Source organism: Gymnoscopelus microlampas (genome assembly GCF_963454915.1).
Source record: "Gymnoscopelus microlampas genome assembly, chromosome: 9".
Lineage (NCBI taxonomy): Eukaryota > Metazoa > Chordata > Actinopteri > Myctophiformes > Myctophidae > Gymnoscopelus > Gymnoscopelus microlampas.
The window spans coordinates 38,418,182-38,439,362 of record NC_139946.1 but is presented as its reverse complement, the minus strand read 5'-3'; the positions used below and the strand labels follow the sequence as shown (position 1 = coordinate 38,439,362).

At 41.7% G+C, this 21,181-nt stretch overlaps 2 protein-coding genes across 2 annotated transcripts; both read left to right on the top strand.

The window, feature by feature from the left end:
- The first annotated feature begins 1,167 nt into the window (after positions 1 to 1,167).
- On the top strand, positions 1,168 to 9,855 carry gclm (glutamate-cysteine ligase, modifier subunit). Its single transcript, XM_084067540.1, has 7 exons — positions 1,168 to 1,519; positions 3,263 to 3,325; positions 5,488 to 5,572; positions 5,723 to 5,779; positions 6,804 to 7,006; positions 7,806 to 7,920; positions 8,616 to 9,855. Exons 1-7 carry the CDS (start codon positions 1,196 to 1,198, stop codon positions 8,783 to 8,785), a joined length of 1,017 nt encoding a protein of 338 aa, XP_083923666.1. The 5' UTR covers positions 1,168 to 1,195; the 3' UTR covers positions 8,786 to 9,855.
- Positions 9,856 to 10,404: 549 nt separating this feature from the next.
- dnttip2 (deoxynucleotidyltransferase, terminal, interacting protein 2) lies at positions 10,405 to 20,003 on the top strand. Its single transcript, XM_084067016.1, has 7 exons — positions 10,405 to 10,498; positions 12,225 to 14,704; positions 15,115 to 15,253; positions 15,488 to 15,583; positions 16,694 to 16,858; positions 17,948 to 18,057; positions 19,786 to 20,003. Exons 1-7 carry the CDS (start codon positions 10,430 to 10,432, stop codon positions 19,880 to 19,882), a joined length of 3,156 nt encoding a protein of 1,051 aa, XP_083923142.1. The 5' UTR covers positions 10,405 to 10,429; the 3' UTR covers positions 19,883 to 20,003.
- Positions 20,004 to 21,181: the final 1,178 nt, after the last annotated feature.

The window sequence follows — 21,181 nt, the reverse complement described above, 5'->3', positions numbered from 1 at the left end:
TACTGGATATTAAGCCTGGTCTAAACAATATTTCATTTTGATGATGATGATGATGATGATGATGATGATGATGATGATGGTGGTGGTGGTGGTGATGGTGGCGGCGATGATGATGATTATGACATTCTTATGATTATGATATGATATGATTATGATTATGTTTTTATTTTATTTTTTAGGGGTGCTGAGATTAAATGTAGGGGTGTATGACTATGAGCACCCCGAAAAGGGTCTAAAAACGTATAAACACCCTGGCTCCATTGAGTCCATTCCCTAAAAAAAGTAATCCTACATAGGATATCTTACACCCCCATCTAGTGGTGTAAACTAGGACTTTCCCATAAATAAATGTAATTAAATCCATTCCACGGTGATGGTCCACTCCTGCCCACAGCCTGAAGCCATTCCAGCCAACGCCATTCATAACTCCAGTGCAGGTTTTGGCCATGACGCATTCCAACGTCCATGTGGGCGTAGTTGAGCGGCTTCCATAACGTTACGCTCCGGACCGGTCCTACAAGCAGTGTTGCCATGTCCGCTTGTTATAAGCGACTTTGGGCTTGTTTTTCTGTTAAGTTGCTTGCAAATATTGGTAGTTGCAGGTTGCGTTTTTTTGGGCTTGTTAGTTGTTTCTAAGGTGTAGTAATATAATCATAATAATAATAATTTCTTATTTGGGCCTGTTTCCTAATGTTGTTTAAACCAGTGGTTCTCAAACATTTTCATGTCATGGACCCCTAAATGATATTATGTATTTGTCCATAACCCGGTTAGGGACCAATACATATTAATTTAGTTAACTATCATATGAAATTGTTTTGTACCAGGCCAGGGAGCCCAGTACCAGATTTGTGTTGTTGAAATGTTTCAAAAGAATATTCAAATGTGTCCTCTTTTTTTCAAGATTCTTTTGAAAATAGCTGGGGAGTGGGACCCACTTACCAGATTTGAGTTAAAATGTAAAACAAATATATATAAAAAAATGTGTCACTTTTCCCCCCAATTTGCTTTTGAAAATAGCAGATCTACAAGCTCACAACGTGTCACATCATGAGATCTGCTATTTTCAAATAGCCGACGTTTAGTGCTCGTACGTGTCGCTTCTTCTGGGCTTGTTTCCCTTGACCCGGTTGCTTGTTTCTCCCGCACAATCTGGCAACACTGACCGGTCCTACAAGTCAATACAAAACATTGAATGCTGCAAGTCATTGTGACTATACGGTACTTGGTTTCCAGCAGGTGTGTGTGTCAGTGTGTGTGTGTGACTCGGGGCTCTAGTGTTACGACTCGAGCCACACAGGGAACCAGGAGAACCGAGTGGTTGATCTTTAGAACCCGCGTTAAGTTGAGTAGTTTCTACCCTGCAGAAACCCACATGGAGTCTCAGCAGCACAACGTTAATGTGATGAATAACGCCAAGACGCTGCTGAACCACGCCGAGACCCTGAGGCTCCACACGGGGAACCTGGTCAGCAGGAGCCGCCTGAAGAAGAAATGCCCTTCTTCTCCCAGTGAAGAGGTGAGACCAACGTTATGACATGCTTTAGTGGTCAATGTGTGGGCATTAGCATAGCTTCATGTTAGCAGGGTTATATAGCTAGCTTCCATATGATACTCATTTTGTCTGGCTGGCACTGCAGGCGAAACCTTTCTGATTACTGATTACTACTGAACGTTACTTTTACTACGTGAGTATTAACGTCGTTATACGACAGGCCAGGGCCAGGAGAAGGTAACAGGATAGGTGGGCACTAGGGACATCTGGGCACCTCGGTGTAAAATTGGCTATTTTGTCCCAAATGTAGATGAAAATGAGGAAAATGTTTTAAAGTAAAGTATACTTGATGTGAACATAATTCAACAATTAAGGTCTAATATTTCTACAATTGCTACAAACAAAACCTGTATATCCAGTATTGTTGGGCCATAAACAAGAAGTTGAAGGATACAATTAAGTCTGATGATGTACTATGCATGTTCACATCATGTGTACTTTACACTACTTAAGACCATTTTTCTTATATTTTATTTTTTAACCTAAAACAAAATTTTACACCGAGGTGCCCAGATGTCCTATAGTGCCCACCTATCCTGTTACCTTCTCCTGGCCCAGGCCTGTCGTATAACGACATTATTACTCATGTAGGACCCCAATGGAAACAAGCCATATGGCTTTCTTGGGTTCTAAATCCTATTAGCTGACCTTGTATTGAACTGTACTTCCATGTGTGCTTTTTTTCTGCAAACTTCCAATAAAGTATTCAATCGATATCCTGTATATCCTGTATATCCTGTATATCCTGTATCCATACTCATTTGCTTGGCACTGGCAGGCTAAGCGTTTGATTACTGATTACTGAACGTTACTTTTACTACATGAGTAATAACATCGTTATAGGACAGACCAGGAGAAGATCAGACCCAAATGAGTAATTTGGAATAGTAGGCTATTAGTACTTGTTGCATTGGTCGTAGTGGAATTGCCCATGGCTATGGCATACATTTATGAGCGGGCCCCAGGTGACTGAATGGTTTACAGACACTTTACTTTACTGCAGTGTTGCAATGCTGAATTGGAAAGTGGTTGCACTGTATTTTAATGGCGTGACGCGCACGTCGCTTAACACCTACACTACAGGTCACACAATGGACACTTGATATGCATCTAGGCTTATTCCTATGTTAATTCACCTGGTACCTGCGCGTGCTCCTGGTCAAATAGGTTCCTGCACAGCGTGTAAGGCCGTCCTATGAGCAATGCAAGCCTGCTTTACTGCCAATGGCTTACATTCTACCATTAGGCCTATGCTTTGACAGGTGCTGAAGTGCCCTTGAGCAAGGCACTGAACCTCCAACCAACTGCTCCAGTGGAGCTCCTCAGTGGCCAACAGGATAAGACTGTGGTTGTACTGGTCAGCTCCCAAGTTTTGTGTGTGTGTGTGTGTGTGTGTGTGCAGGGTGTTGCAAAAACAAAACAAACAAAAACATTCATTGTGGATTTGCTGAAGTCTCTAATGCCTCTGGCAATAACATTATAGTCCATTCACAAAGCAGGTCTTACAAGTCTCTTGAGTTACACAAAATGTGGTTTGGCATGAGTCGTTGGTCACTTGTTTATCGCAACAATATGCATCGTCACTTGGTACCGCCTAATGATAATAGATATGCCTGGCTTTATGAGCCCATTAGATATGAGTTTGATTTATTACAAAGGTCCTAAGATGTTGATGCCATTCATGTTTCATATGTATTCACTTTTCAGCTTCAGGACTGCATTCGGGCCACGCTGAGTGAATGGTCTTCCACGACACAACTACCTGCAGAGGTGAGGAGACGTAAACAATTTGATTTAGATTTTCATTGTCGTACTCTCTTGTAAACACAGCCGTGTCTTTTTTCCAAAGACGCTCACCGTACAGCAAAAATAGCCGATCTTCAAGCTCACAATGCGTAACATCGTGCTGCATTGAGAGCTTGTAGTTCTACTACTTTTGCCATCTTTTTGATTTATTTTAGATTTTTTTTCACCTACAGTATAATAACAAAATAGGGACGCTAGGTTGAAAGCCAGTAGTAGTATGCGAATGAGCCACACAATGAGACTCAATACTACGTCAGCAGACAACAGGACTCCAGGGCCTGGGAAAACAAAATAACTCTCTGTTGGTTGACATCAAAGGATGGCCCTAGATCTGCTGAAAGGGAGCTGTCATGGTGAATGTTCATGCAGAGTTGGCTGCCAAAAGCGCCATTCCAAATGTGTATCTGCCGGGCAGGGAGGGGGCGGGGGGGAACAGAAACTTTTGGTCTGGGTTTTGTTGTTCATTCAGTAGGCACTTTACCACTTTACACCTGGCATCCCTATTTTCAAGCATGTCATACATAAATACCAAACACTGAAAATAGCAGATGTACGAGCTCACCACGCGTTGCATCGCGACTCGTTGTGAGGTTGTAGTCATTTTCACTATTCGTTGTACAACGAAGTACATAGGTCTGACTCTCAAATGATGAGATGTAATGTATTCCAGTAGCTTGCTGCAGTCAGCTGTTTCATGTCGTTAAAGTCAGCAACCCTTGAGAATTGCTTAAAACTATCAGAAATCAGATTCAGCCTCGTCAGCATTTTATGGTCAAAAACAGAACCAACTGATCACACCCCTACTTTACGCGGGTTGTGGCTGTTTTGCTAGTGTCATCTGATCTAATGTGTCTTATCTTCATCACCATGCCCACTAGGTTGAAACCATGCCCAGTTGCCCACTAGGTTGAAACAGGGGTGGGGGATGCAGTGAACACAGTCAAAATAGTGCTAAGTTTAGTGATGCTTAAGTTTTGTTCTTAATTGCTAACTAAGTAAGCATATTGGATTACATCAGGATTAAACACAGGATTATGTTTCTGTGTATATATGACAGCAGGTGAGCCCCATTGCTGCTTATTTAATGTGCTGCTTTTTAACTGCCTCGTTAACCCATTTAGACCTGGAACACCTATACATATGGCCCGGGAACACCTGTATGTGTAGTTGCTGCTATATACAGTATAGTCGGCCTCAAGTCTAAAAGGGTTAATTGATATTTTCCTTAACCCATTTAGACCTGAGGCCGATTCTAAAAATGCCTTCTAAATCCTGACCTAAGTTTTCTGAAAAACTACAAATATGCATTCAAAAATTACAAAAAATGCTATATACTGTACATAGCCTTGAAAGGTATAGTTACAAATAGGGGTGTACATATCTGCCAAGTGCTGCTATTTAATTGCCCCATCCTACTGCTATTTTCAACCACACACCTTATGTATATTTCATGCACCTTTATTTATATATTTCACACTGGCTCTATTCAACTTCAACTTCACTGGTTAACTTAACTTCACAGGTTTACAAGTGTAAAATAAAGTGGATACAAATCTTTGTCTTACTGTATAAGCTTAAAATAATAAAAGTCCACAGTTTGTGAGTGATTACCATTAAGGATATCCCACCACATTTACATTTTTCTTTTTTTAATTAATTTGTTTATATAAATACTACAGTGCATGTAACTAGCCACGGTTGTGACAAAAAATAATATAGTAATAAAGAACACAATAAAGGTACCTTAAACCATACACAGCAGAGTAATACATTCAGTCGAATGAGATCAAGATGGAGATGATTCTCCTAGGACAGTCAAAAGACAGTCTAGTCAAAAACGCAGTAAAGTCATTGGAAAAAAAAAAAGACACTATAAGCTCCAATCATTTGATAATTTTCGTCAGTTTTTTTCTATTTCTTCCCATCTCTTTCCACCTTGCTTGAAACTACAATGATGTATCTGCTTGTATAATTTTACCCTGCCTTTTTACACCTGTGACGTGTGTGTGACAATAAAGTTGAGTTGAGGTTTTGGAATCTTGTCATAATGTGGCCCAGAGTAGCAGTGATGTTCTGTTCTGTTGTAATAATCATCTTTGAATAGTGTGCTTTGTTTTGTCACGTAGGGGCTCCCAGCTACGCTGGACTGCTCCATCCCTCAGGCAACAGATGCCATCACTCCTGAGGAGAGGGAGGAACTCAAAGTTTCCGGTCAGTGTTGAAATTCCTGTTCTGCAAGGCAAATATTGAATGTGTGCATAATATATCCACACAGTGCTGTACAGAATGTGATAAGCTGCTACATGGAAATGCCAAGAAGATATTCAGCAGAAAATAATGTTTGTTATTGTTGTTTTGCAGTGAAGCTGTTCCTGTGCGAAGCTGATCAATCCTCTATCAGAGATGCAGTGGAGATGGGTAAGTCTGTCTACAATCACAGCTGCTTAGACATAATGGTATTTTAATGGCTGTATCACACACAACTGAACACACCAGACCGGCAAATGTGTCACTGCCGAAGCCGCACCCCTTCTTGGGGTCATGCTCTCCATTGTTGACGTGACGTACTGTATGCGCCCGTCAGAACAACTTCCGGGTCCAAGTGTGTGTTTTCCCAATATACGCAGTGCTGTGTCCCTCGCTGTTTTAACAGATCTGAGACTAAAATAACGACTTAAGTGTCATTCTACCGCTTTCCTGGCAATGACAAAGAGAAGAGGAAATGGTCATTTTATATATATATATATATATATATATATATATATATATATATATATATATATATATATATAAAATGACCATTTCATCTCCACACACACACAAATATAAAAAATAAATAATATAATAATCTTAATAATCATATATAATAAATATGTATATAAATATATATATTAGCCTACTTTTTACTGTCTATGATATTAGCATTAAGACCCTTTTTAACCCTCAATGGTTCATTTCTGAAAAAGGATGTTGTTGTAAAAAGATTTACGGGTTCTGACATGTTTTTTTACAATGAAGAGTGGACGGCGCTTGGTGCCTCTTGGACCCGGGAAGTGACGTCAGACTACAAAATGACGTCAGATTTAATAACCGAATTGTAAACGTATGCTATTAGGTTACAATGGAAAGCATGCCCCTGAGAAGGGGCGTGGCGTTGCCGGTGACGGTGTTCCCGGGCTGGTGTATGGCTATGCACAGAAACTTTTTTTTCGTTTTTGGGGGGGATTTTATTCTTTACTTCAGATAGGTCAGTGTAGAGAGACAGGAAACCAAGGGCAGAGGAGAGCCATGCGAGTCAAGATGGGGGTTGGACTTGAACCCGGGTCCTCACACTCACAAGGAGCATTGTGGTCTGTGCCACCAGGCACCCCCATGCACAGTGAAACTTTTCTATCAGACCCCTAAGAAAATGAGCTTCATCCTCTGTTTCTCCCTTTGTCAGCCTGCCAGACTTTGGCGGTGTGTCAGCTCGATTCTGTGATCATAGCGCCGCCTGGGCTCCCGGAGGGAGACAGCCAAACCTTGGCACACCTGCAGCCAGCCTGGGAGAAGCTGGAGGCTCTGGTCAGGAGCCAGAAAATCGCTGCCATTGGCACCTCGGACCTGGACAAAGATTTGCTGGAACAGCTCTACAATTGGGCTGAAGTGAGTATGGATGTTGGTGGTGGATGAGGGAATTGCATGTTCGACCATGTGTATCTTTGCGGACCAAATTAGGTCAGGCGTATTGGATGTGTGGATCTAGACTCCCAGAGTGCATACGCAGGTGTTACTGCTGGGGGATGGAAGGTCACTGGACACCTAGGTGTGCATCATCTTGCGTAGAATTTTAATAAATTGTGCTGGATTAAGCAAGTAGATTTTAGAGGGATAATTAATAAGCAGTGATATATTTAAACTGGACCAATTATGGGAGTTGTACCACAGTAGGATTGTGGCGTTGGGTGACATCACACATCGGCGATTGGCACCAATGCCATCGGCCCGCCCTGGTTCAGCTTGTGCTTAATGTGTACTCCATCGTACCACGACAGAAAATAACAGATCTACATCCTCATAGTGTGTTGCATTGCAAAAACGGGACTGAGCATGTAGATCTGTCTTGCAGATCTGTTCCATAGTAGAGGACAGATCTCCACGCCAGAAGCACCAAACCAAAACAAATACAGCATGGTGTGAACTTATATGGGATCTCCGAGTCTGCTGACAGAACACGGAAACATATCTAACAGTGGGAGCATTATTCACTGACAAATAATCTCAACTGTACACACAGTGCACTGCTGTGTTCACAACTTTATGACACATGACACACACAATGGTATCGGCATTAGCGAAGTCACATGCAGCTGATAGGACGATCTGAGTGTGTTCAACATCGACCAACTTTATACCACAGTCTGAATTTGTTGTCCTGTATTGAACTGTTTTCTCTGTGGTCCAGGTGAAACCCAGCAGTAACCAGGTGAACCTCGCATCATGCTGTGTGATGCCTCCTGACCTCACTGCGTTTGCAAAGGAGTTTGACATTCAGTTGCTGACACACAATGACTCAAAAGGTAAACAAGGCAAACAAAAAAATCTGCTATTCAGGATCCTATGTAATTAGTTAACCGGAGTCCCCCAGGGGTCTCTACTAGGCCCCTCCTTTTTTTCCTCTGCACAAATGTTGGCAGGAAATGGCTGATCTACAAGCTTACAGCGTGTTGCGATGCATTATGAGCTTGTAAATCTGCTATTTTCGCTGGATACTAGGATTAATGTGATGTGCCTGACCTGAGTGACAAGACCAGACATGTAGCGCTTCAGTCTTATGTTCCAACGAGTTTCATAGAAAGAGCTCAGGTTCACCTTATACAAGACAAAATGCTTATAATAAAACGTGATTGTGAGGCACATTGAAACCTTTTATTTATTCTCGAAAAGAGCATTGAGATTGAGGTTTACCCTCATTTGCAATGCTGTCGAGATGAGACAAAAAAATATACAATTAAGAGTTAAGACACATACAGATATAAAACACAGAAACAACAATAAGACAATAAGACCAAAACATAAAACTAGTTAAAAAAAACAGTTACTTAATGAGGTAGGGAGATTTCACACATATTATATTAGTGTGACTACGATACCGGTAAAGCTATGTGAATGGTTGGTTTTGAGTTGTGTGCCACGCCATCTGTTTGCATACCTGTTCGGTTTTGTGGAATGCTTCTTGCCAAACATCCCTAACCTCTCATATCTCTGCTCTTAGAGCTAATGTCTGCAGCCACATTCCAGGAGGCTCTGCAGGAGAGCACCCAGGACCTGAATGTCGCTAACTGGAGGCTGGAATGGGTGCTTCGCTACTCCATCATAGTCAAGAGCAGGGGCATCATCAAGGCCAAGGGCTACCTCGTCCATGCAAGGAAGGACAGCCCCTAGCAAAGCCTGATGAAGAAGACTACCGTTTTTGTTCACACAGCAATGACATGCAAAGTAATAATGCCACTTCTCCAAAATTGTTCTCAGACATGTTCTAATGTGTAAGGTTCTATGATTTTTCCTGTTGTAGGAAGCTATTACCATTCTCAAGTAGACATTTTAAACTTGATTCACCTCAGTGGCAGTTTTTGAAGTAAATTGAATTTAGTATATGTGTGTGTGATCAAGGGAAGAATATGTCACCTTATGTACTGAATTTCTCCGATGCAGCTCTCATGACCGGTGCTTTCACAGTCTGACCACTCACCACCACTGTCTGTGGTTGTTTTAATGACAGAGATCTCGGTAGCTAGACTTTTATGTGAAGTTAAGTGCCTCTTTTTCTCTGCTGCTCCTCCCTTCATATCTGCTTTGTTTCTGCTGTATACATATGCGTCAAGGTTTACATCTGGGATATGATTGGGAAGTTTGTATAAATTGGAACCACATAAGGAAATCCTGACAATAGATTTTTCATTTTATATTTTATTTTATGTACATGTCAGAATAAGTCCAGACATTTTTGAGAGGTAAAATGGCAACCTAATAATTAGACCTGTTATTGTTCTAGCAATAATTAATGTTACAATTTGGTTGTAATGTTTTTATTTTGTTGGCTTGAAACATTTGAGTGGTTTGTGTGACTTAGACCTCCTTATTGATACCATTTGCATTCCTTATTGGAGAAAAAATGGCATGATTCAAATGTACAGACAAGATATTTATATTTTATGATCCCAGTATAAACACACTTTATTGGTTACAGAGTAAAAAAAACAATTAAGTATACATGTGATATGTCATTCTTTAATTGTGTTTTCCCCTTTGTTCCTAACCCACTGAAATACGGTCCAAAACCTGTTGCCCAAAGCTTCCCTGACTGCCCATTATGGATGCTAGGACAGCACGTCCTTTATTGCATGTGATGGCACTGGAAAACTATACTTTTAGGAGGTGCTTGAATATGATTATTTTTTTTATGTCATGCCTATATTTCCAGACAGGGTCCAATAAATATACTGAAGATTACTTCTTTCTTCTTATACATAAAGTACTGTGTGTGTGTGTGTGTGTGTGTGTGTGTGTGTGTGTGTGTGTGTGTGTGCGTGCGTGTGCGGTGATGTCTGTGTGTATCATGAATGGGGTTTATTTAAATTAAATGAATTCCGCTGTTACTGTCCTGTATGGGCTATAGTTCCAAACAACGGAACTATCTCATGTAAGTGTCAGAAGTTGAACTCTCTTCAAATGGCTCTGGTCGAGTCCAGAGCAGTGTATCTAGCGGCGGTGTTGCCATGTCCGCCTCAAGCCTGAAACATTTGATTTCATTTCAAGGGGGGGACCCCTATGTATTTTTCCTCCTCGGACCCCCCACCTGAAATGATTTTGTGCCAGGGACCCCGATACAAGATCTGTGTATTTAAAATGTTTCAAACATTCCAAATAATTCATTTTTCAATCATGCAAGCATGCTGCGCCCTAGTCGCTTCTTTTGGACTTGTTTTCGAAGACTTGTCTGCTTGTCTCTCTCAAAACTGGCAACGTACGCTGTCTCGCTGAAAGCGTTTCCCGGAAGCTTGTGAAGCGGCTACACAGTGTATCAAGATGGTGGCCACCAGGAGAGGAGCCCGCGTGTGTTTAACGGACATTAAAACATCCTCCGAACAAACCCCGGTGAGTTATTATGAAGTGACATGTTCACAAGCTTCACAGTTAATCCATGAATCTAAAGGCCAGTCAACGGCATCATAGCGCGTGTACGTTTTTTAGACTGTTATCCTATCTAATCTACTCACGTGGCTATCTAGCGCTGGTCCATATGGTCCGCTATGTTACTTTGTAGTCGTTGCCCGCACACCCCCGGTAGTGCAGGCTGTGCAGCCTCACGTCTTTAGTAAAAATAAGGAATACACTTTCACTACTCACCAAAACAAAGACGGGTTTAAGATGTTGAAAGCCGACTCTCCTAAGTGGGAACACTCGGAGCCCCCCACCTCATGTCTAAAATATACTTTTTGACCAAAATGTAAAATAAACCACCGGATGGAAAAAAATGTCTTAGTCACTCCACTGCGCCCTCTACAGATCTTCTCCTTAGAACAATTCCATTGGCTGGATCTGTAGAGGGCGCAGTGGAGTAAATAAATAATTTCCCATCCGGTGGATTAATTTACATTCTGGTCAAAAAGTGTATTTTAGACGTGAGTTGGGAGACTTTGAGTGTTCCCACTAAGGAAAGTAGGCTTTTAACAACTTAAAACCGTTCTTGTTTTGGTGAGTAGTGAAAGTGTATATTTTATTCTTTACTAGAGACAAGGGGCTGCAACGGTTCTAAAGTAACATAGCGTTAAGGAGAACTCCTTCTGACGCTATGGACCAGAGCTAGTGGCTATCCAGAATGCTGCTAGTGCTCCTGGCTAATAATAAGATATCCCAATAGTTTATAAACAACGTAGTGTCTTAATGGTGTGTTTTAAAATAAACGCCCTGTCTCTAAATGTATACGTGCATCAATATATCACACGTTTATAGCCGTTATTTGCTTGGTTTGCCAACTTCCATATGACTTAATCAGTGGTGGAAGAAGCAAAACTGACATTTTTAATTTTAGTAGAGTAAAAGTACAATATTTGTGTCTGAGATGTAGTGGAGTAAAAGTATTGGAACTACTTCAGTAAAGTAAAAGTACCTCAACATTGTACTTAAGTACAGTACTTAGTGGTTCTCAAACACTTGCATGCCAAGGACCCCCACATTGAGCTTGCAGATGTGCTATTTTCTAAAGTATAAAATAGGGCTTTGAGGTTAAACTCAAGGACCCCTGGGAGTCCACGGACCGCTTTGAGAACAACTGGCACACACAATGTAAACATGTTAACCACATCATTGACATAACCAATAACTGCCACGTACTGACCGTCACTCTCACGGTTATAATAATTATCCATAGAAGAAACACTAGCATGCACATGCGGAAGAAGGAACCGGTAGCGTTGTTTATCAGAGAGCGGTTTCGTTTTGTATGGTATCACTGGGCCATGAGACAGAACCTGAAAGTGTGTGTATCACGCTGAAGGCTGAAAGCATATGAGTTTGGCGACCCTGGAAATGCTTCCGGCTACGTTGGCATTTCCTTTGGAATAACCTGCTTGAAGATATCAGGATAGCATATTGTCTTCTTCTTTTAAATCGAGTTTTAAAACAATTTTTAGACTTGCATTTACTACCCGATTACAGTCTTTGTGTGATCTTATCCTTGTATGCTTTTGTGTCTCGCACTATTTTTCCTTTGCTTTTGTCTTTGATGCTGTGTGAATCTTTAACTCAGGTTTAAAGTGCTATACAAATAAAGTTTGTTATTATTATCATTATTGTTTACTTTGTTTAATCTATCACCCAGGCCACTCCATCTACTGGTCGAAGAACCAGGGGGGCGGCAAAAAAAGAAGAGACTTCTGACCAGGCGGTCCAGGAAGAAGAGATAATCCCCAAGGGTGATGATGAAGGCCCAGTATCTCCCAAGACCCCAGGCTGCTCCGGGCTAAAGAGATGCAGCAGGGCTGCCAGACTCCACAGTCCAGAGCAGTCCAGAGCAGCCACCCCTGTGGAGTCCACCCATGACGAGGCAGACGTGTCTGATATAGAGTCCTGCTGCTCGGCCATGTCTGAAGTGCTGCCAGTCACACGCACACAGCAGAAGAAGAGACCGACCCGCTCGGCAGCAAGTCAGGATGAGGTATCGGAGGCAGAATCCCATACCTCAGCAGTGTCCGCATCGAAAGGCACCCGTAGGAGCACAAGAAAGAAGAACATTCCGGAACATTTTAAAGATGAAGCTAGCATCGAGTTGGAAGCGGAATCTCAGAGAGCCGCCGGAAGCCGCCGGAAGAGTACTCGCACCAGGTCATCAGCTGTCCAGCGGACCGATGACTCAGAAGTGTCAGACGCTGACAGCTGTAGTCTCTTGGGACTTGAGGGTTCAACTTCCACCGCAGGCAGAGCCACTAGATCCAGACAGCGCGTGGCCGCCCTGCAGCCCATTCCAATGCACCTGGACGACGTATCCGAGGGATCTGAGTCCCCTGGGCGAAGTGTCCGAAGAACCAGAGCCGTAAGAGGGAAGACGGCAACTTCTGTTGATTCTGAAGGGTTGGAGTCTGGACCCAGTATGACGCCTCAGGGAAGAAGAACCAAAGCTGCCGAGTCTCAGTCCTGTGATTCTGAAGGGTTAGAGTCTGGACCCAGTGCGACGCCTCAGAGACGAAGAACCAGAGCCGTAAGGGGGAAGACGGCAGCTTCTGCTGTCGTTACCGAGGCTCAGTCCTGTGATTCTGAAGGGTTCGAGTCTGGACCCAGCATGACACCTGAGAAAAGAACTGTCAGCCAGCGCAAAGTCAGAGCCAAAACCACCGGTTCCACTGCTGTGGAGTCAGATTCTGACCTCACTGACCTGCAGCTAGGCAGCCCCTGCTCCTCACAAGGCAAAGAGACGCCCTCCAGTAGCCGGACAAGTTCTGGAAACAGCAGCAGGCCATCAACCAGGCTATCAGCCAAATTTATCAGCGTGGTTCTTGAAAGTAGAAAAGCTGGAGTACAAGAAAGAAAACTATCTGAACAAGAGGAGGAGGCAGAGGAGAGTGCGTTGAATGAGTCCATGTTAGAAAATACAGTCATTGCTGATCCAGATTGCACAGTGGTGGGAGACAACACCATGACCCTAGATGAATCCCTGGAGGAGAAAACTGAAGAGATGACCAGTTCTGACCCCACATCCAATGCTGTTGAACCAGAGGTCATTGAGGTCGGACATCCTGGGAGTGTGACCCTGACCTCGGATGTGGAATTGAGTGAATCTCACAGTGAGTTACCCTCTGCTGCTCTTCCAGAAGAATGTACTGACACAGCAGAGGCTGAAAAGGTTGCCATTATGCCCGTGGAAGAGGAGGAGACGAGTACCACAGCAGATTCTGAAGCTGCAGTCGGTTCATTAACGGTGTCAGATGCTCACACTGAAGAAGCCTCAGTGGCTACTGAGCTTGCAGTGTCTGTCGGGGACCAGCAGATGGAGCTGTCTGCTGAGAATAAGGATGGAGACGACTCTGGGATGGCAGTGATGCAGGAAACGGTGCCATCGGTGCCATCGACAGAGACGGTGGATGTCCCCTCTTGCCAATCATCTACTGTAACATGTGAAATGGCTGCTACTTCTGAAGTCACAGAAGAGGCTAAAGAGAATGACGAAGCCATGGAAGTAGATGAAGTAGTGAGCGCCCACACAGATGCCCACCCAGCACAGCCAGCGAGCCTGGAAGATGAGCCCTCACATGTGGATGTGGTTGGGGACAAACTGGCTGATGAGGAGACTGCGGAGAATAGTTCAACAACTAGCCTAGGTGAAGCACATCTCCCCTCAGAGCCCAGTCAGGCCTTAAATGAGTCCATTCAGGTGACCTCTAGTCAAGTGGAGAGTGTAACAGTGGAGCCAGCCTCTGAACAGGAACCCACACCCTTAGTCGTTGTACAGAAGAAAGGGAAAATAAGCCTGTTGGACAGTAGTGAGGATGAGGAGGAAGATGAGGATGATTCAGAAGAGAGGAAAGGCTCTGGAGATGAGGAAGAGGAGGATGCTGCGTGTTCTGGAGATGAGGGTGAAGAGCAAGCGGGACCGTCCAAGAAGGCTGGGGGCGTTTCGGCGGCAGTCGATGGATTGTTTATGATTGACACAAGGCCTGGCGAAGAGGTCGATGAACAGTACTATAAAGATGAGGCCGAGGTGGCTGAAAAGGAGGAGAAAATTGACGGAGAGTTTGTGGATGAAGAAGGGGATGATGATGACGATGAAGATTCAAAAGCCCTCTTCTTAAGTAGAAATGCTCAGGCGTAAGTATGCATTGAGTGACCGCTTCACACACTTGATTACATGCACGCCTACAGTACACACAATCAAATCCAATAGGCCTGGAACATGCAATACCATGGCCCAGATCTTTGTATAAATTCCTTCAGTGAAGATCTCTCTGAAAGCAGGACAAATCATTTTCTCTGGAAGCTCCCATTGTGTCAGTAACCCTAATTCAGAGGAATGTAAATCCCCTTTTTTTCTCCTTCAGTGTCGTGAATCTTTATTAGACCGATATCGTATCATCAGGCACACAGAGATAATATACCCTGAATCTTCATACACATCTTCATTTATATTTAGTATCTATAATGCATACGTGAGAAATGAGACATGACTACATCTCCTGAGGTATTCTCTCTCTCTCTCTCTGTGTGCCAATTTGTTTCAGGAAAGAGTTGTCCAGCCGTATTGACCCGGGCATCAGAGTGAAGGAGCTTGGGGGATTATACATCAATTTTGATGGCAGCAAATCAAAACCTGTCTCCAGCTCGCTGAAAAAACTGAAGGAACAGAAGATCCAAGACGAGGTAAATAACTTTTATTGATTTTTCCCCTTTTGAAGGTGATCTATGGTGCAGAATGAGTAATGAATTTTATAGTTATGCAAGGTTGGGTAAATTCAATAACCCCCCGAGATGGTGTTTTTCATGCATTTTGCCTCCAATCCTTTTTTTGACTTTGGTTCAGTATCTCTGAGTTGGTGTGCTGCAGTGCTTCTTAACCCTGCAGTCTCGTGATGCCGTTTCTCTACCTATCCGCAGATGATGAAGAAGTGTGTGATCGGTCCAGACTACGAAAAGAAGGATGCAGTGCCTCCGTACAGTGACTCCAAAACGGCCTCGAAATTGAAACGCAGAGTAAGTTGTCAAAAAACGAGAGGAGAGCTTGGTTAAAAGATGGCTCTCATGGCATTTTCTCATTAAAGGTAGTGGTATTTATTTTGTGAAAAACCTAAAGCTCTATATTCTGATAGTAATTATTGCTGTAGAATGTTCAATAAAAGGGGTCTCCCTATCTCTCCATCTCTTTAATAAACAGAAAATACAGGGTTTTTTCTCCCCCCAGATGGATTATCAATTTCATCCAATCAGGAGAGGGTACCCATTTATCATCTTCAATTGTATCGTGTAGTTTGTCTGCTCATTTCTCTGTGTCATCACTTCTAATTTAAATTACATACCCTGTATCATGCATGAGTTCTCTCTCCTGATTGGATAAACTTGGTATCCTGACCTAAAAACAGATTTTCTGTTTACTGAACAGCTGGAGAGCCGAGAAGACCCCCGTTACTGAACAAACGCTCTATAGCAATGATTACTGTCAGAATATAAAGCTATTTAACTTATTTTAACAAAAGAAAGTCACTTACCGCACCTTTAACATGTTATATCAGAAAATCCTTTGCCATAGCAAACCCAACTTCCTGGTTTCTTTTAGTTAGGGACTTCTTGGCCTCTATCATGACATCTCTTGAGTAAACCTAATGTTTAAATGAGGGGAAAGGATAAAACATCTCGACACAAACCAGCCTCGGTATAGGAAGTCATGTTGATGGTTTTTATCAGTGGTGTAAAGTAACTAAGTACATTTACTCAAGTGCTGTACTTGAGTACAATTTTGAGGTATTTCTTTACTTTACTGGAGTATTTCCAATTTTCAGTTATTTTACTTCTACTCCACTACATATCTGAGGCAAATATTGTAGTTTTACTCCACTACAATTATTTGAAAACTTTAGTGACTAGTTACTTTGTAGATTTTGATTATTATTTCAAAACATGCATAAACCACTTCAGCCATATATATATGGCTGACGCTCCTAACAGAGTGTTTTTGCATTGCAGTATTGATACTTTTACTTCAGTAAAACATTTTAGTACTTTTCCCACCACTGCTAATTGATGGCTTATGTCTGTCAAAAGCTGGCTTTACGGTACAATGAAAAAGTGTCTCTTTGTGTTCCCTAGACGGAGAGGGAGAAAACCTCAGGGGACGGTTGGTTCAACATGAAGGCCCCTGAGCTGACTCAGGAGTTGAAAGGAGACCTGAACGTCCTGAAGATGAGGGGGTCCATGGACCCCAAGAGGTTCTACAAGAAGAATGACAGAGATGGCTTCCCCAAGTATTTCCAGGTCAGTGACTTGTGCTGTAACTATCCATTTATGTTCTTGGCTATTATTCTATCCATTACTTTTTCAAATAATTGAAGAGTGTTTTTTTTCACTCAAAATTATAGTATGCTTTTCAACTAATTGACTTAATTGATTAGTCTGATTAAAGACTTAAGCCATATTTTATACTTTGTAAAACGGCACATGTAAAAATAGCTGATCTACAAGATCACCTTTGTGGGTATTTTCAGTATTTTTGAAAATCGATTACTTCATTAAAAGCTTTTTTTTTTTAAAGAAAGTTGTGATTAGGTTCATTAACCCATTAAGACCAGGAACGCATCTTTAGCTATTAAAAAAATAACAGATCTACAAGCTCATAGCGTGGCACCGAGTGCCGCGCTATGAGCTTGTAGATCTGTTATTTTTGAATAGCCAAAGAAATCTAAAAATGGCACAGATTCCTTCCCGGTGTAAATGGGTTAATAGGCTCTATGCACAGCAGCCATATTGGAAAGATATTGGGCTTCTTTTTACTTCCTTCACAGGTGTTACCAATGATACTAATGAAGGCTCTGTTTCATTCTGGTCAGGGTGCTGATTATTGTGCATGCTGGCTCACTAGAAACGCTAGTTCCCAAATGGCCCCTTATGGTGGTGGGTGATGTGTAACTCTGAGAGTGTACAAATGGAAATGGTACAAATGGAGAGTGTACAAATGGAACCAAATGGACCCGCAAGGGTCCATTTGGTTCCATTTGTACACTCTCAGAGCTATGGGGGTCCTTGAAGATAAGACAACCACTGTGCCACGCTAAATGGAACGGAGCCTTAATTAGTATTATATTGGTAACACCTGTGAAGGAAGTAAGGAAGGGGCCCAATTCATGCCCAATATGGCTTTTTTTTTTATTGTTGCACCCCTATCAGTGACTGTGTGAGGCTTGAGCGCTCCTAATTGACCATCGTCACATGGCTGCCATTTTGCTCTTACTTCCGATGTAAGTGGAAAGTAGCTGCTGTGTGAATGGCGTCAACCCACCAAGCTGAATGTGGTCACTCACCGTCTGTCTGTCTGTCTGTCTGTCTGGTCCATGTGTTGGGGTGTAGATGGCGACCGTGGTGGACAGCCCAGTGGACTTCTATCATTCCCGCCTTCCCAAGAAGGAGAGGAAAAGAACCATGGTGGAGGAGCTGCTGGCTGATGCCGAGTTCAGACAGTACGTTTTCAGCCTGTTCTGGAGTTAGTGACAAACAGGGGTGGAAAAAGTACCGAAAAAGTAGTACCGAATTCAAAATGTAATTGGGTAAAAGTACAAAAGTATTGGTATCAAAATGTGCTTAAAGGTAGGTAAGTGATATTTTTGGGTTAAAACAAAAAGTATTTTGTTAAAAGGTTAAAGCACTATATTCTGATAGTAATCATTGCTATAGAGTGTTTGTTCAGTAACAGGAGTCTCCCCGTCTCTCCAGCTCTTAAACACATTCCACGCCAGAGTTTAATATCATAATGTACTCACCAGTGCCAGCGATTTCTTTTTTTTTTTTTTTTTCACGTCGCCACAGACCTCGCTAAATACCTTAAGATCACGCGTTAAACTGTTTGTAGACACACAGGGTAACAGTGTGAGTGGCCCAGAGAAGACCGTTTCAATCGGCGACATTCCATTTTGTGTTAAACAGCGTTCAGCGAGGAGAAAAAAAACTCAGAGATAATGGAGGATTAGGGGAAGATTTAGAGCGACGGCGGGTGGGAACGAAAATCTCCGGATACGGATATTTCTATATCCGGGTGGGCTACAATGAAATGTGTCAGTGCGAGGGAGGCCTACAATGAAATGTGAACCTGCGAGAAAAAAAAAAAGACCACTTCGCGTAGATCTATGCGACTGGCACGCTGCGCAATTATTTAGGTTTGCGTAGATCTACGCGATTGGCACGCAATGTGTTAATAAACAGAAAATACATTTTCCGGTAGGTGTCAAAATCTCAGCCAATCAGGAGAAAGTACCCATTTTGAAGCTTCATTTTGATAGTGTTCCAGTTCCCATTTTGCCTGCTCATTTCTTAGTATCATCACTTCCAATTTCACTTGTTTAATCTATATCCTGATTGAGTTCTCTATCCTGATTAGATAAAATTGGCAATGAAACTGAAACTGAAACGAAAATGCATTTTCTGTTTTATAAAGAGCTGGAGAGACAAGGAGACTCCTTTTTTTTTTTTTTGAACAAGCACTCTATAGCAATGAGTACTATCAGAATATAGAGCTATTTAACACTTATTTTATCCAAAGCAAATCACTTACCCTACCTTTTTTAAAGTACAAAGGTAAAAGTATTCATTATGCAGAATGCCCATTTCACAAGTTTTCAAAATGTATAAAAGGGATAAAACATTAAAAAAAGAAGAAGCATATCACAAGCTCACAATGCGTCGCATCACTCGCATGGTGAGCTTGTAGATCGGCTATTTTCAAATGGCCGAAATGGGTATAACCGAAATGGGTATAATGAATGTTTTGTAATAATAATACAGACCTACAAAGTAACTAGCAACTAAAGTTTTCAAATAATTGTAGGGGAGTAAAAGTACAATATTTGCCTCTGAGATGTAGTGGAATAGAAGTAAAAGTACTGAAAATTGGAAATACTCCAGTAAAGTAAAAGTACCTCAAAATTGTACTTAAGTACAGTGCTTGAGTAAATGTACTTAGTTACTTTACACCACTGGTTACACACAAACATCAGAGGGCAAACATACAAAGTAAAAATAGACGTAACAAAAGTATTACCTGCAAGAAAGGCAACATTGAGGCTGGTCTGCATGTTAGTTCAGATTCTGCCAAGATCTAAGATCTTTTCACAGAAAGGGAAGCTACAGAGAAGTGCATGTTTTTATTTTATTTTATAACCACACAAAAAAAAAAAATCTTTCACTCTTTCCAGATCTAACAAGAAGAGGTACCAGCAGGTCATAGCAGAGAAAGCGGCGCTATCAGCCGGAAGCAGGAAGAAGAGGAAGGGTAAATTCCAGAAGAAGTGATCTGTGGAGTCGTTTGATAGTCTTTGGACAGATGCTTAAAATATTGGACATGTGGTTGACAGTACAGTCATGAATCATAACTGCGAGAGCCATCCAAAGTGTATTGGCTGTGTGCTGCTAATATAAAACAGTTCAGCTGAAATCGTTTATTTCCCGGGATGAGACATTTTTTGTGAGACAAAGAACTACTGTACATTATGTCACACTGATGAAGTGGATTTAAGTAACACAATAAAATGGATCACATGAGCATAACAATTTTTAGTTAAATACATTGAATATCATTAAGTAAATAAATAGTTGATTCAATAAATGTTTTGCAGCACAAAAAGAACCATTTATTTTGAAATGATTGGTAACATTTCCTATGCATCCCATGTTAATTCTCATAGTTGTAATACCTTATCACTGTTATAATGCATAATATAATTACTTATAATAATGCATTATAATCACTGTTAAAATGAATTACACCTTAAGTCACTGTAAGTGGTCATTTGTTGTACCAGAAAAGTATAAAATATATATGTACTGTGTATATTTAAATATATATGACATGTGATATACGTTCTTTTGCCACTATAAAAAGTTAAGGATAAATCCCATTTTGCTGCAAAGGATTCAGGATGCCTCCCCCAAAAATATAGCTGTATCTGCTTCACCCGGAAGCAGATATAGCTTAACTATTACTTTTTTGGAAATAAAACGTTGAAGATTAATTTTGTCGTACATTCTGAATTGCACACCTGTTTCGATGTTATTTGTACACAAACATGTTATGATGAGCAGGGGCCTATTTCCCGAAAGCAGAATTAGGGGTTAAGCCTGGATTTAACACCTATCCTGGTTTAATTTAGCGATGAATCGGTTATATGAAAGCTGAATTATCTTGCCAGATTATTTTAGCCAGAGCACCCTGGGCCCTATTCCACGAAAGGTGAATTAGAGCTAAAGCCTGGCTTTAACACCTATCCTGGCTTAATTTAGCCAGGATTAGGGATGAATCGGTTCCATGAAAACTGAATTATCTTGAAGATTAGTTGAACCAGTTCACCCTGGCTAAGTTTAGCCATGACTCGATTCCACAAAAGAAAATTGAAGCAAGCCTACCTTAGTTACCATGGCAATTTAGCTGTGAACGTTTTCAGGCCAAGGACCCCCTAGCTGAGAGAGAGATGAAGCAGGGACCCCCTACTCTATATTGTATAAAATTGTGTTTCAGATTAAAGTTTTTTTTTTACCTAGTCTTCTCTTTTTTCCCTCTACACATATAGCCTCATGCACTTTACAAGTGGGCTT

Coding starts and splice junctions, on each gene's coding strand:
- gclm (XM_084067540.1), top strand. CDS start 1,196: ATGCTGCAAGTCATTGTGACTATACGGTACTTGGTTTCCAGCAGGTGT. Junction 3,326..5,487: donor CGACACAACTACCTGCAGAG/GTGAGGAGACGT, acceptor TTTGTCACGTAG/GGGCTCCCAGCTACGCTGGA. Junction 5,780..6,803: donor CAGAGATGCAGTGGAGATGG/GTAAGTCTGTCT, acceptor TCCCTTTGTCAG/CCTGCCAGACTTTGGCGGTG.
- dnttip2 (XM_084067016.1), top strand. CDS start 10,430: ATGGTGGCCACCAGGAGAGGAGCCCGCGTGTGTTTAACGGACATTAAA. Junction 15,584..16,693: donor CCTCGAAATTGAAACGCAGA/GTAAGTTGTCAA, acceptor TGTGTTCCCTAG/ACGGAGAGGGAGAAAACCTC. Junction 18,058..19,785: donor GCTGATGCCGAGTTCAGACA/GTACGTTTTCAG, acceptor CACTCTTTCCAG/ATCTAACAAGAAGAGGTACC.